Source organism: Phaethon aethereus, assembly GCF_964289735.1.
Source record: "Phaethon aethereus genome assembly, chromosome: 17".
Classification (NCBI taxonomy): Eukaryota; Metazoa; Chordata; class Aves; order Phaethontiformes; family Phaethontidae; genus Phaethon; species Phaethon aethereus.
Genome location: NC_138593.1, coordinates 11277002 through 11291274, shown reverse-complemented (window position 1 = coordinate 11291274; position 14273 = coordinate 11277002). Strand labels below are relative to the sequence as shown.

The 14273-nt window shown below is 41.9% G+C and overlaps 1 protein-coding gene across 2 annotated transcripts in view; it reads left to right on the top strand.

Annotated features, from left to right (window-relative positions):
- Positions 1-14273, top strand: part of BCR (BCR activator of RhoGEF and GTPase) — a gene marked incomplete at both ends in the record, with an annotated part of 98610 nt that overhangs the window by 45006 nt on the left and 39331 nt on the right. For both annotated transcript variants that reach the window (XM_082007713.1, XM_082007712.1), the window contains one exon: positions 4953-5137. In XM_082007713.1, coding sequence (XP_081863839.1) covers positions 4953-5137 — 185 coding nt within the window. The remainder of the gene's footprint in view (positions 1-4952; positions 5138-14273) is intronic.

The following is a 14273-nucleotide window of genomic DNA, read 5'->3' as shown; positions in this document are numbered from 1 at the left end:
ATAAAAGGGGAAAGGGCCATGCAGTGGTTTATGGCTTGGTGGGGGAAACCTAAAACCCCTATTGCTGCCAAGACAATGCATTGTCAAACTATGGCCTCACACATTCCCTGGCCTAGAAACACACAGTCAGAGGCTGCAAAATGCCTTAGCTCTCTTCTGCTCTGCAGCTGCGGGAATGTTTTTGGAGTGAGTATAGACATTACAAACTTGTGCTAGCCTTGGTACCGTTTACAACAAAGCCACAGTGATGTGGGGCTTTGGCAGGAGGTGCAACGCCCTCTCCCCCTCCAGGATCCTAGGTATTTACTTAGGCAGGCAGGTCTGAGCTGCTGTGGCTTCGCTGCTCTTTCAGTGGGATTAGCTGGAGCACAGCTAGTTTAGGAAGCTTCTCTGCATGCTGGTGCTAAGCCCCTCAAGCAGCTATGGATGTTGTGATGCTGTGAAAGTATGACAACATGCGTTTGAACCTCTGTGTGGCCCTGGTGCAGCTAATCTTTTTTTTTTACTTGTAAGTTAATTTCTTTTTCTCTTGCTGCTTTCAAATTAGATCTATGACTTGATTTCGTATCCCAAAGAATGGATGTGGCACCCAGCAGGAAGGGTGTAGGCAACAGGACAAGGGAACAGTTCTGAGTGCCAGTGAATTTGTGACTAACTGTAAATTTGTTCGATTCTTCCTTATACCCCAGCCAGTGAAATTTTAGACTGTGAGAGAAAAGAGCAGTTTAGAAGAGGGGAGGGTCAGGAAAATGAGAAAAGGAATATTAAGTTTGAGAAAACCAAAAGAAAATGAAAAGGGGACAGAGATCAGAAAGGAGGTGAGAGGATGGAAGCAGTAGCTGGGGAGGGGATGGTAGAACAGACTCATAAAAGCTGAAGCAAAGCAAGGCCAAAGAGACCATTGCTGTCAGAACCAAAGGTGGAAGTAAATGCTTGAGGTCTTTAGTAGAATTGTGACTTGATGATGAGCCTTTGTAGTTCATTGTACCTGAAGATCATGCTAATGCAGGAGAAGGGTGTTGTTAAGGGAATGTCAGAGGGCCAGTAGAAATAGCTAGTCTTAAGTGCTGAGAGTGCTCGTTTCTGTAAGTCACAGCTATTCTTCTCTGTGGGATGGCATCTGTTACAGGTTACCCAAAGGGGAGGAGAAAGGGGGCCTGCTGGTGAGGTGAGAGAAGCATGACACATGTGGAGTCATGTCTTCAGTATCTCTCTCTGGTATTCTCTCAAATGTCTCAGCCCATCATCCTTGTATGCCTACCCTTTTTCCTTAGTTGACGCTTGTCAGCAATTGTCTGTTGTTCCTGTGTTTCATCTTTCTCTGGCTTTGATGTCTCGGTTACTGGTGGCTTACTGGCTGGCCCTAAAAGGAGACTAAGAACCCTCTTAATGTTCACCCTTACCTGAGACACTGGCTAAGAAACCAAGGGCTCTTGCTTGGACCCAGCCCAGCTGCTGTCCCCACTTGCCATCTACAATAGCAGCACCCAGAGCAGCTGGAAGTGTCTGAGTAGGTGAGCTCCTGCCTGTAATCTCTTTGCTCTAGTCTTTTTGCTCCCAGGTAGAGCCTGAACAGCCTGTGCAGCATTGTGCTGGGTTTAGGAGATCTGAATGAATAATCTAGTTTCCCTGGCAACAGTGGTCTCTTTAATCACAGAGATGCAAGTCTACCTCTGTTATTAGTGTTAAGACTTGAGTAGCGTATCTGGCTACAGTAATACTTTGCTTCTGTTGGGAGAAAATGGTAGAATAAAAGCACGAAGGGCCTTCTGCCTTGGAGATAATTAAAGTCTCCATAGGTGGATTTTGGTGCTGTATGCAGCAATAATAGAAGGAAGAGGGATTATAACTACTTCTAAGCTTTTTAATGTGTGAAGGATCCCTGGAGGATACAGAAATAAAGTTTTAAATTCTGTGTGGAGCTTTCTATGCACAGATCTCATGGCAGTCGGTGACACTGATAAATTCATTCCATGCTGAGATGTGTTATTTTCATTTTTATGGATAGGGAGACAAAGTGATTCAAAGGTAGGCTGAATCTTGTTGCAAAGCTAGAAATAAATCTCCTCTTCTGAGCCCAAGTCCTCTACCTGCCCTTCCCTTCAGTTTCAGATAAAGGTTTCCCTGTGTAGTAGGAGACAGAATATGTTATGGAAGGTAGAAGTGTGAAGCCTGCTTTTTAGCAGAAGAAAGTGAGGAAAGTGAAAATACTGTGATTCACTGCAAGCCTTTCTGCTAATATATTTTAGTCTGCATTCACTCCCCCATTAACAGAAGGGGAGCAAAATATAAATTTTGAAAGTGAGCTTTGGGAGTGAAAGAAATATTCCTGCCTTAATTTCTGCAAAGCAACATGGACTTGTTACTGCATGTGGGCAGGAGAAACAGGTTTGGATAAGAGTAGTTTGAAAAAACCTTCTGAAGGAAAAAGAACTCTTACCTGATCAAAGGCATGAAGCCTCCATAAGTGCCCAGTACTGATGTTCCTCCTTGGATAATGCCAGTGTTAAATTTTCAGTAATATCTCGCAGGCTTCTTGGGTTAGAAAGTTGCACAAGAGAGAGCTGATTGGAAAACAGATATCTGCAATGACATTATAAGATGTTAGTGTTTTGGGGGTTTTTTTTAATTATTATTTTTTATTTTCTATGGCATAAATAGTGCAGAGGTGCAAGGAGACACCCATCCTCCTTCCTATTTATAATTCTGGTTTCTGAAGTCAAAACAATCCCTTAACCTTCTGGCCAAACAGAAGACCATCCATCTTGTGTGTTAGGAGGGTATTTTTACTTTTTTTTTTTCAGTGTTTCCTTGCCTGTTTGTGTAGTGCAAGGTCGGGGCCATGCTGTCTTCTCTTCCACTTCTGAAAATTCCAACATGAAATTTGTTTGGTTTGCTGGTGTTGTAGACATCATCCAACTTTGGGATATCTAAAAATCTTTTGTTTGTGACTGAGCATCCTTATTTCAGCAACTCCCTTTCAAGCCTCCATTTACGCAATCAACTTACTAGGGTGTCTTCTAAATGGTTGGGGAGCTCTGGAAGATCCTTAACATCTAGACAAGAGTCCCTTCCCTAGAGCATGTACCACCTTTTTTTGTTGTTGTTGTTGTTCTTTTTTCTTTTTTCTTCCTCTCCCATTCCTGTGGTCTTGCACAATCTAATGAGTCTTTTGAGGAACTCGGAGAGTTTGAGCACAAGGTAATACCATGAGCGGGTGGGTGATATAAAATTCATTGAGCTTGTTAAAATAATACTGCCATGGTCCTTCAGCAGCCTAAAGGCCTCGTATACAGCTGTTATTTAGCTGGGTGGTATTTGGTACAAACTGAGACAGAGGCTCATGTCTACAGTGAGTTTATTGTTGGATTTTCAGTATATTGTTTGTGTAAATTCCGTAGACCGGCTCTCACTCCTGAATAAGCCACATGGATCAAGTTTTATTCTGTTCCACGCAAAGTTCACATCCTTTACTGGAATGAGTCATGCTTTAACTGAGTTTACTGTGAGGGAGGAAAGTGGGCTTTAAAATGTTACTCCTCCACCCTGCCTTAGTGATGTATAACAGGATTATTAGTATGCTTGGCAGCTGCTGCTTATTATTTTCACAGAACCTGGATATACTGTGAAAACAAGTAAAAATTGATTCTACTTGTGTTCAAGTGTGAATTTAATGTGTAATTTTAAACTTATAAGACAAAAAAGCTATTCTCTTTTTTGTGGCTTTGTCTTGCCTGCTACTGTAAAAGTGGACCTAGCTTATCTCCCTGTGGTTATTTTTCAGTTTTGGGAGAAGAGTGGCATTTTGCGACTTGTAACTGAAAGAGGAGGAGGAACTCCACCACTTTGTGTTCAGTGGCCCATGCATGGTGATCATTGTTACACACAGGACACTCCTGGGCATTGACAGGTTTTGCTTCACAGGCACATGTAACTTGTACGTAAGGTTGTCTCCAGCTTCTCTCAGGCAAGACGTATGTGATGCAGTGCCACTGTGTAGAAAGCAGATTTTGGTCTTCTGTGTATATTTCTTGTGCAGAGAGGTAAAAGACCTTTTAACCTATGGTAGAGGGAGCTGCTCAGTGTGTGTCCTTAATATAGATTTTTTGCAGAAACAGTCTCTGTGCGCAGCTATTAAAGATACCAGAACCAATTTTACTACTGACCTTTCCTGCAGAAGTTCATTGATATCTCATGCAATAAGGGTTAATTTGACTCTTCATACCACCATCCTTCTTGTTTGTTTTCTGGTTGTGGGTTTTGGGGTTTTTGTTTGGTTTTTTTTTTTGGAGGTGGGGAGAGAGGACAGGATAGGAGGGAGCCAGGTGGTGGTTTATTCCTTTGTTTAAGGAGTTAGTCTCAAAATTGAGGAGGAGCGGCAGCCAATAGGAGAGGGCCTCTTAGGATTTTATTTTTGGCAGTAGGCAGGTTCACTTGACACGTAAGACCTTTCTTTCATAGTCCTCTTGTTCCTGAGCGGTCTGGAAAGAGTTATACTTCTCCCCTGAGCTATGTATTATCTATGATTGCTAAACTGGCAGGGGCATCATCTGTTCCTGTTCTACAGAAAAAACAGGGTCTGTTACCCTAACCCACTACATTCCTAAACTCCGACTGCATAACTTTTATGGAGCCTGCAAAATAATTTATTTTGATGCTAATGCTTTTGAAGGAAAACTTGAGGGAAGGAGCTGTAATTAAATGAACACCAATGTTAGACATTAGAAGGGACTTTAACTTTTAGGACTTAGAATGAGTGAAGTGAATGTTTGGTGACAGCATGAGTTTAATTAAATTTACGCCTCCACTTGATCTATATTTAACTACTACTGACTCTGGGTTTACTGATAAGTAATCATAATAGCTGGGAGGCAGGCTGTGTCTTGGTTGACCAGCCTATCTCCTGTCCAGCTTGACTCTGACCAGACAGATTTTTCTCCTGTGTTTTACAGATGCTTCATTCAGTGGCACACCACCTAGCTATGCGTATGATGCAGACCGTGCTGAAGAACAGAGGCGACATCATGATATGATGCCCTATATTGATGACTCGCCATCATCCTCACCCCATCTCAGTTCCAAGAGTCGGGGCAGCCGAGACACCCTATCTTCAGGGTCTCTGGAATCTACAAAATCAGTGAGTCCTTTCCTGCCTTTTTGGAGTTAGCAAAGCCTTGCAGCTTTGCAAGGGGTAGACTGCTTTAACAGGGAGCGAAGATGGGGACTACCAGCACTGTAGGGCAGACTACCTAACATAATATAGCAGTGCCTGATCGATATTGTGTATTTAAAGCTAAATTGAGGCTTCTAGCTGATACTAAGCCCAAACTTCAGGGATGAGTGTTGTTTGGATGATTTTTAAGCCTCAGTTTTTCACCCTTTGTGAATTTTAATGGAGAGAACTGGTGATTAATTTCTGTCGAGAGAGTCTCTAAATATGAGATATTTTGGAAAGGAGACTCTGGGGAAAAAACATTCTACACTATGATGTTCATGCATCAGTGTATCTGGGTTGTCATTGCCTTTCACAAGGGAAATAAGAGTTATTTTGGGTAGGTTAAAGGCTTTGATAAAACATCTAGAATATAAGGTCTGTTTCCTTCGCCCTGTGAAAATGGAATGAGGGAGATTAAAACTGCTGGCTCCGAGGTACGGTGACTTTGGCTGGGAGCTGGCCACTTCTTATAGCAAATTTGACTATTCACTAAATAGCTATCTATATAATATAGCTATATATAATCAATTATGGTAGATAAAAAGTTCAGAACGGACCACCTAGCCTGACCTGTGGTTTGATGTGAACCTTCAGGCTATCTTGCTTTATTTTTGCTTCAGGTTCAGTAGCATGGCTAGAGCTTGGAGCTTAAGGAAAACTTCTATTTTTGTTTTTAAAATAGTCTTAGTAGAGAGTTTGCTGCTTGCCTTGGTATATAGCTATTGACTCTGCTGTCTTCACAGTCAAAATGTCTTAGTTTCAGCTTGAATTAATCTGTTTGACTTTCAACCTTTGTTCCTTTTGCTTCCTAGATTGTAGAGCAATTCAATCACAAGTTGCTGCTTCCCTGAATATCTTTGTCATCTGCAAACTTTCGGTTTCCCCAAGTCATTCCTAAAAATGCTTAATAGCATGAAGACAACTGTCACTTCCTTCCTACTGTATTTCTGAGAAAGTGTAGCCAAACAATCTTGAATTCCCACATTGTAAATGACACTTTGAAATCTGTCATTTAAGTGGTTTAACTTATGTGTTGGCTCTATATTGTTCTGTCCTATTAATTAAGATATCATGGGAGAAGAAGATGGATATTTTACAGATATCACTGTACATGTAAATCAACGCTATCACCTTTATCAGACAGTTTTATTTATCTTCCATCAAAACAATTTCAAGAGTCTGCCAAGTTCCACAAACCATTGCTACTTAGCATTCATTGTATACACTCTTCTGTTACTCTTTATTGGTTAGTGCACTATCCTATGCTTCCTTAATTTTTCTAGTATGAATGTTAGATTAAGAAGCCTATTTGAGGCAATGTTCTTGATCTTCTTTCTCATTTATAAAAATGCATTATCAAGATCCCTTAAAGCATTATCAAGTACATATATTGTTGATGTTTGCTTAATTTTATGTGACTCTAAAGAATGGAATCTAGTTAGCTGCTTATGCTTTAGTCTGTTAATTCTGAGATGCTTTTTTATCTTTCAGGGTGAGAATTCTTGTGATATGTAAGAGGCTTTTGAATGAAGAAATGATCATTAGTAAATTCAAAAGCTCCAAGAACATTTTAATATTGGCTTGAGATTTCCAGGTTATGTTTTTCAGGATGAAAATGCTATGTGGCTATAGATGGCTGAGAGTTATCTTCAAAGAACCAGTTGCCATAGTGCCTTGACTGAAGGCCTGGAAGAGACATTGCCTAATATTAAATCTTGTTCTTTATTTGTTTGAGTATTTCCTCATAAGCATTTAACAGTAATTAATTTCAAAGTTACCTTAATAATGCTAGAAGGCTGCCTTTTTAAAAATATTTTTTTAACATAAATAGATGTTTTCTTCTCTCTGACTGTAAAAAGATGTTTTATGGCTTCCAAAAGAAAGAGGTGTCCTGATACAGATTAGACTTTTAATTGTGAACCTCAACCACTTCAGTTCATCCTGTTTGTAATTAGTCCACAAATGACAATGCCAGTCATGAAGGATGGTCCATGACAAGGAGGAAGAGACTAATTTATATAGGGTGGCAGTATTTCCCAAACAAGTTAAACTTTGTCATCGCGAGTTGTTAGATGGCTTTTACTGTATTTGTGTTTTCAGCTGTAGTGGAAAAGTCATCAGTAACAAAATTAAGTGTCAAACACTGCTGACCCAAGCATAGAAAGTATGTTGGACCAGAAATACCAGAGTGTATGTCTCTTCTATTTTCTTTTTCACTACTCTTGATTAGCAGAAAACATTTTTTGTTTACATGTGTTTGCTTGTATAGTTGTCTCCTTTGCCCTTTTACTCCTTTCTTAGGTGCCTGCAATTACTTCTGAAAAATTTAGATTATCTTTATGAGCAGTGTGTCTGCTCTGTGTCCAGAGTCTAGAAATCAAGTTAATTGTATGTAACAACACAACACATGCACTATATACACCACTTTGACAAAATATTAAGACTGTGAAGTCATTCAGAAGTTTAGAAATTACTATGGTCATCCAGCCTTGCCTTGTGCCTATAGCCTTGTCTTGAATCTTTATAGTAACTTCCAATTATGCAATCAGGTCCTATTTTTGCTACGGGCCTCTTGCATTGTTCAGTGTATATAGTGAATGATACTCACTGGCTTCAATATTTTTTCTTGAGAGCTATGTGTACACTTTATTTACAGGACACTGCAAACTCTGCTCTGAGTACAAAAGTACTCATTTCCTTTTGGTGTGACCATTAACTCCAAATACAGTTGGAATGCTACACAGGTCTTAATCATCCTTGCAATGTTCCTGTGAGATGAGAGGATGGTATGTTCACTAACCACAGGTAATCAAGGCAGACAGATTATAGGAAAAGCATCTGCTGATTTTTGGGTGCTTAATGTGAGATGCGTAATGTTCTGCAAAACCAGATTCTGACTTTTAGTGCAGTTTTCTTCACATTTAAAGTAAAATCCCTTTAATTTCACTTGCAACCAAGAGTTAACAACACTCCAGTCAGGCACCCATTGCGAACAATGATTTATTTATTTATATAATTAATTCTAAGTAATTTGCTTAGCATTACACAGACATAGCAGCATTTTAGTGTGATGTTCATCTGCCTTATACATGAGACCAGCCTTCCTCTTGGAGACTGGGTTGTTGCTCTCTGTGTTGAGGGTATTTTGCTTTGACTTATTTTGTGGGCTTGCTCTGGGCTTTTTATTTTTATGCCAAGTGCTGACTATGTCCTTGCATCTCCTTATAGCACCTATAGCCTTTGGTTGGAATAGTGCATCAGGGTTCCACCTGGTCTACCCAGCCACCATAGAGAAAGTGCTGAGTGGCAAAAGCAGTGTCTCTTTCTAAAAGAGAATGAAGGGATACCCCCTGGACTACTTGTGGAGGGGCTTCATGTTGTTTCCTCAGTGTGTAGGGTAACTAACTCCTGGCACCTCATGTTCTGTGTTCCGGGAAGTGAAGGCCACCATTGACTTCCAGTAGGTTTGTGGTGTTCTAGACCTTGTCATTTGGGAACTGTTTTCCAATCTCCCCTACCACCTGCATCGTATAAACAGACTAAAAGATGCTGACTGGTCTGCCTCGAAACTGTACCACTTCAACCAACTCTTACGTATTCGTGTTCCACCTGCTATGTGCCCATTGCACAAACATCTGTTGCTATCCAAGGAGGGTGACAAGAGGTGCACCAGCATTAGTTCTGTCTGTGACCCAGAGAGGACATAATCAACAAGGGCTTTTGTAGTGTGGATCTCAGCATCCTCTGACTCATCATTTTTGTGGTAAGGAGGCCTTAGTGAATGCCTGCATTGAGCAAGCTAGGTTGTACCCCCTCTTCTGGCTCTTCCAGAGTCTCATGCTGAGATGCTGACGCGTGTCCTGGAATAAAGCCGATGCTTTTGCCAAACTTTTGACTGTTGCTCTGAAGCAAGCCTACAGGGAAGAGAGGAAAAAGGAGAAATAGGTTCCACTAAATGCTTAAGTTGTTTGTTTATTTAACTTGAGGAGTGATTTAATTTTCCTGAACCTTGCTTTCTGTAACAGTTGAACTGTTGTGATTGAACTTTCCAAAAATTCTGGAAAGCTGTCTTGGAAAATGTCAGCCCAAATGTTTGCCAAATAAGACAGTGCTGGTAGCTTCAGAAGGTGTCAGACAGTGTTTGCAATTAATGGTGATAATTCACTCCCAGAAAGAGAGAGACTGTGTCTGTCTTCCTCATACAGCTGGTGTGAAAAGTGAAGATGCTTGGGTAGTTAGAGGACAGAAGGAGAGCTTGCTACAGGGCAAGCTCTTGCTGGTGCACAGGGAAGTGTTGGGACATATGGAAAGTTAGTGACTGACACCCTTCACTAGAGAAGAGTTATTGCCAAGAACTTTGGAGTGGGTAGCCTGCAGTTTGGAGGCTAAAGAGACTGAGAGAGGATGGGAAGCTTCAGTCATGATACTATTATAGAATCATAGAATAGTTTGGGTTGGAAAGGACCTTTAAAGGTCATCTAGTCCAAGCCTTCTGCAATGAGCAGGGACTATTGCTGCTACTGAGGTAGGGAGAGGTTACAGCAATGGGAAGAGCAGAAATAAGAAAGGCCTTTCCGGATCTGCTCCCCAACAAAGCCGGGCTCAAAGACATGTGTGGGGCTGGGGGTGTGGGGCTCTGTGAAGGTGGGCACAGGGCAGTCAGTGGAAAGGTAATGCTGGTTCCATCCCCCCAGGAAATGAGGGGAGTCACTTTCCTAGAGTTTAGAAGATAAGGTTTTTTGCCAAAATAGATCTCTCCAATTCTTGTATATATCACTCGCAGCGAGGCTGGAGGGCTAAAGCTGAGCGACTAACTCCTGCTTTCTGTTCTGTTTGGAGGGGAAATTGGCTAGTACTTAGAGATTTCCAGGTGGAATTTCTCTTTCCTTTTCAGCTGTGCTGTCCATGGTTGGTGCAGCATTAGCAGCCGTTGCTGGTCCTCAGACCGGATTCTTTTGTTCTCGCTGTCTGCCAGCTATGTGGAAAGCAGTGCTGTGGCAGAGCAGGTTGTGGACTTTTCTCCTAGCTTCGTCCCAAGGGGATCCAGAAAAGTTGACCTTTGAAGCTACATCAATAGACAGGATTACTGCTCTGCTTGGTACTATTGCTAGCTTGTCCTTCCCTTTCCAGCATTTCCAAATCCTCTCCGTTCTTCCTCTCAATATTTGGGTTTGTTTGTTTTGTTTTACTGTCACTTTCCCTTCACCACCCGCAACAGATGTAATTTTTCCTTTTTATTCTCTAACTCTTTGCTCCTTAAGGGCTCTGCCTGGATTTACAGCCGTTCTTGAGGGGAACTGGCACACCAGTACTGATGTTATAAATAATGCTGGCTCCTCTCCCTGCTCCTTCCCCTCCCTGCATGGAGCAGGGAGAGGAGCCAGCATTGGCTTGATTAGAGAATTTGCCCTGTTTTATATCACCAAGACAATGAGATACCTCCTGCCTGTTTAGCAGACGCTTTCAAAGGTATTTACACTTTAAAAATTGAAGTGAATATGTTTTCTCTTTCATAGGCTGTCAGCTTCTCTATGAGATTCTGAGCTGCCCTTATGGGAAACCTCTGCTTTGAACATGTTCATTGCACAGCATATGAACACACTGTACCAAAGAAAGGTCTGAGAGTTAAAGTACTTTTTATATGCCCACTTTGAATCACCGATTCTCTTTACAGAGCTGTGCCAGCAGCAACCACTTTGCAAAATTTTATTTGTTGTGGTTTCTAGATTCTTAATCTGTGTTCTTCTAACATATGCAAGAAAACAATTATTGCTGTTAATTTAAGCAACAACCAGAAAGCCCCAAGTTCTTTAAGCAAAGTTGGGAAGAGCTGAATCTGTCTAATCCTTGGAGCTGGTGAATCTCAGGCTTGCAGTAATTGAATACAAAATGCAATGCCAACCTGGTTAGTAAACTAAAGTACTTAGGCTGACAAGCTGTAAACACATTCAAAACAGCTGTGGCTTGGGGCCAGTGTATGCATGCTCTCTAGTGTCTTCACTGCTTCTAACCACTTTTACTGGCCTTTGTTCAGGTCACAAGATTGCACTCATCACTGTGACTCAATCTTTTGGTTTTTAAGTCTTTGGAATAGCAAGAAGCATCACCCAGTTGAGAAGAAAACACAAGAACCTCATAGGCATGAGATACCTGTGAAACTTCCTTTATACTGCTTTCCATCTTCCTTTTTGTTTTCTTTTTTTAAAATGTAGTTCATGAGGAGTGGGAGCAGAGCACTGATTTCTTGCTTTCTTGTTCAGAACTGGCCGGGTGTTGGGTCCTCACAGCTCCCATGGCAGACAGACAGGAATGTTCTGGCTGCTGCCCCATGATAAGATACATTTATTTTGAAACGTTGTGGGTAGAGAGAAATGGAGAAAGGCTAGAAATGGATGCTAGCATCAAAGAGGACAGAGACAGAGTCAGAACATGAAATACTTGTCAGACTTGTACAAGTAAGAAATGGGCTAACCAAGCTGGGTAGTAAGCATGGGATGGACTGCTGACCACCTGGCACTCCCTGCTGAGTGGTTAGAGTTTGCCAATACAGGCTGTTCCCACATCCTGCTGGGAACATCCCATCTGCACTTTTAGTTAATAGGTGTATTTTCCCCTAGCTAATATGGTCTGGTAGATGTGGAACCAGCTCCTCCCCTTGCCACAAGCAGCTCAAAGATTTCTGACTGCCAGGGCAGGGGAAAGGAGTCCTCAGCCTTGGCGGGTCCCCCTGAACCGGTGGGGAGCTTGATACCTACGCCCAGGACGTTCCTTCTCTTAACTGCCCTTCTGCCTGGAGTGCAGAAACAGCAATCAGGCCTGTGGTCACAGCGTTGGTCTTTTTTCCCCCCCCTTCTTTGTCCGATATGGGCAAAGCAGAAAAAGCCCCTGGCACTGGGTGCATCACATCTTGGTGTGCTGCAAGGGGAGAGTGGAAGGACAGTCTCGCAGTATCTCTGCCTGCTAATTGCTCTCTCTTGGGTGAGCAGATGAGCCTGTTCCCAATTCTGCAAGTGAGGAATGTTTTAATACCAAATAATAAATTTGCTCCTCTTCTTCCTGATGTTGGCACTAGCTCCCAGTGAATTTCTCGGTCCTGGAATGTTTCATAACAAATGTGACTTAAGAAGCACCCTGAGGCTGAAGAAGCACAGGGGCTGTTTTCCAGACGTTCATCCAGCAGTAAGAGCTGCTGCTCAGAGCAGCCCCAGACGACATTGTCAGAAAAGGCCTCCCTCAGCAGGAAACTCATGTCAGGGCACTGGCTCTCGGGCGGAAATACAGAGTGGCAGCACAATGCAGACAGCAGCGCTGTGGTGTCGTATTGATCCCTGACACAGCAGGAACAGCAGGAGATCATCTTTTCACATATGAGGAATCTGTATGTAAATTTGAGGTACTGCATTGGAAACCTTGTAATGTGCGATGTGATTGTTGGATGAAATACCTTGAGGGTTTCTTCAGCAACTGCTGTACTGTAGCTTAAAGCAGCCAGGCCCAGCTCTATCTGCATCTGAGGCTAGAGTTTTACAAGCATCACGCTTGGAAAATGCTCCTATTAAAAAGTGTTAGGACAATGCCGTAGACTTTGCAAAATGACCTTGTGGTAATGGACAGGAAATGGCCACACTCTAGTGTGTCCTGGGAGATGTTTGTCTCTCTGAAAGCACATCTCTTTTAAAGAGAGGAAATTAACATTCAGGCAGAAAATGCTGCTTCTCTCAGCTGAGGGTGCCCAGCAAGAACTGGCTTGTAAATTAAAGCTTCTATTTGTGAAGAGGAAAACTGTTCTCAGTGCTATAAGGAAAACTGTTGTGCCACTGTTGATGGGGAAGTTTGAATCATTTAAATAACTTGTCATTGTGTGCTGCTCTTTACAGATGTTACAAACATACCCAGCTGGTTTTAAATCCTCACCTCCTCCAAGAGAACCTGCTAAAGATAATTATAGTGCTGTGTCAATATTGACCAGTTACCTCATCCTCAGCAGTGGGGACTTTGCAGCACTGTTAGTTTTTCCTCAATGCTTCTTTGTGAAGCTGCATTTTTCTCTTGTAAGTGTTGTAAGAAATCTTTGGAAACCAAGAGGTGTTGTGTTTTTCTTGCATCAGGGCTGCTGATGCAGACAGCTACATCCCTGCCTCTTTAGACGAAGGCAATCTTTGTTAAACATCTTGGGACTGTCTGTCTTGATTACGTGTATGTACTATGCCTTAAAAAATCGTCCATGAGGTGGACATCCAGGCAGTACTGGTACAGAAATCATAAGGAATGGTCATAAAGTTGTTGCACATTTCTGACTGAGCTGCAACAGGCAGTCACACGGGTGCTCTGTAGGTGCACAGAATCTGTTGCAGCATTCATTTTACTATGTAGTTTGTCACTGGTGTTTTTCTGAAATCTTCTGAACATGACTGCTGAATTACAAATCTCTAGCTTCTTTGAGATGCCCTTTCAAGATTAAAATCTTGGCACTGTGGTTCTTGCTGAACCTTACCGAAGGGTGGGGTGCAAAGACAGGTTCTTTCTATGTAGTACCTGATGTGTGTGTAAATTTTACTCATTTCTTTACAACAGCTTCTGTCTGCCACTTTTATTTAAGAGGTGATGGTGGTATTTGACACATCACAAAATTTTTATTAAGTAGTTGCTGCAAGGTCTTCTAGCATAGAAAATAGCTTGTGAAATGTAATAAAAGCGTTCAAAAATCCGGATGGTTATGTTATCGATGGGACTGAATCCAGAAATATCTGGGAGCGTGAGGATCTGGTTCTTTCTTCGTCTGGTGCATAGGCTCAAAGTCACACTCAGAATGTGAGAGTTACTGTAAGCTTACCTATAGCCAAGATACCTTCTCTCTCCATAATGAACCTCATATATACCTCTGCAGGTTCAAAGCACAGGACCCTAAACTAAATGGAACTTTTTTTGTCAGCTATAGAAGGGTTTTAAGTTCAGCCAGTCCTCCTGCTGCTGAAATTAATAGCTGAAGATTCCTCTGGATATTAACAGGAGTAGGATGGAGCCCCAAACAACCTACCCAAAGCCCTTGAAAAGTATC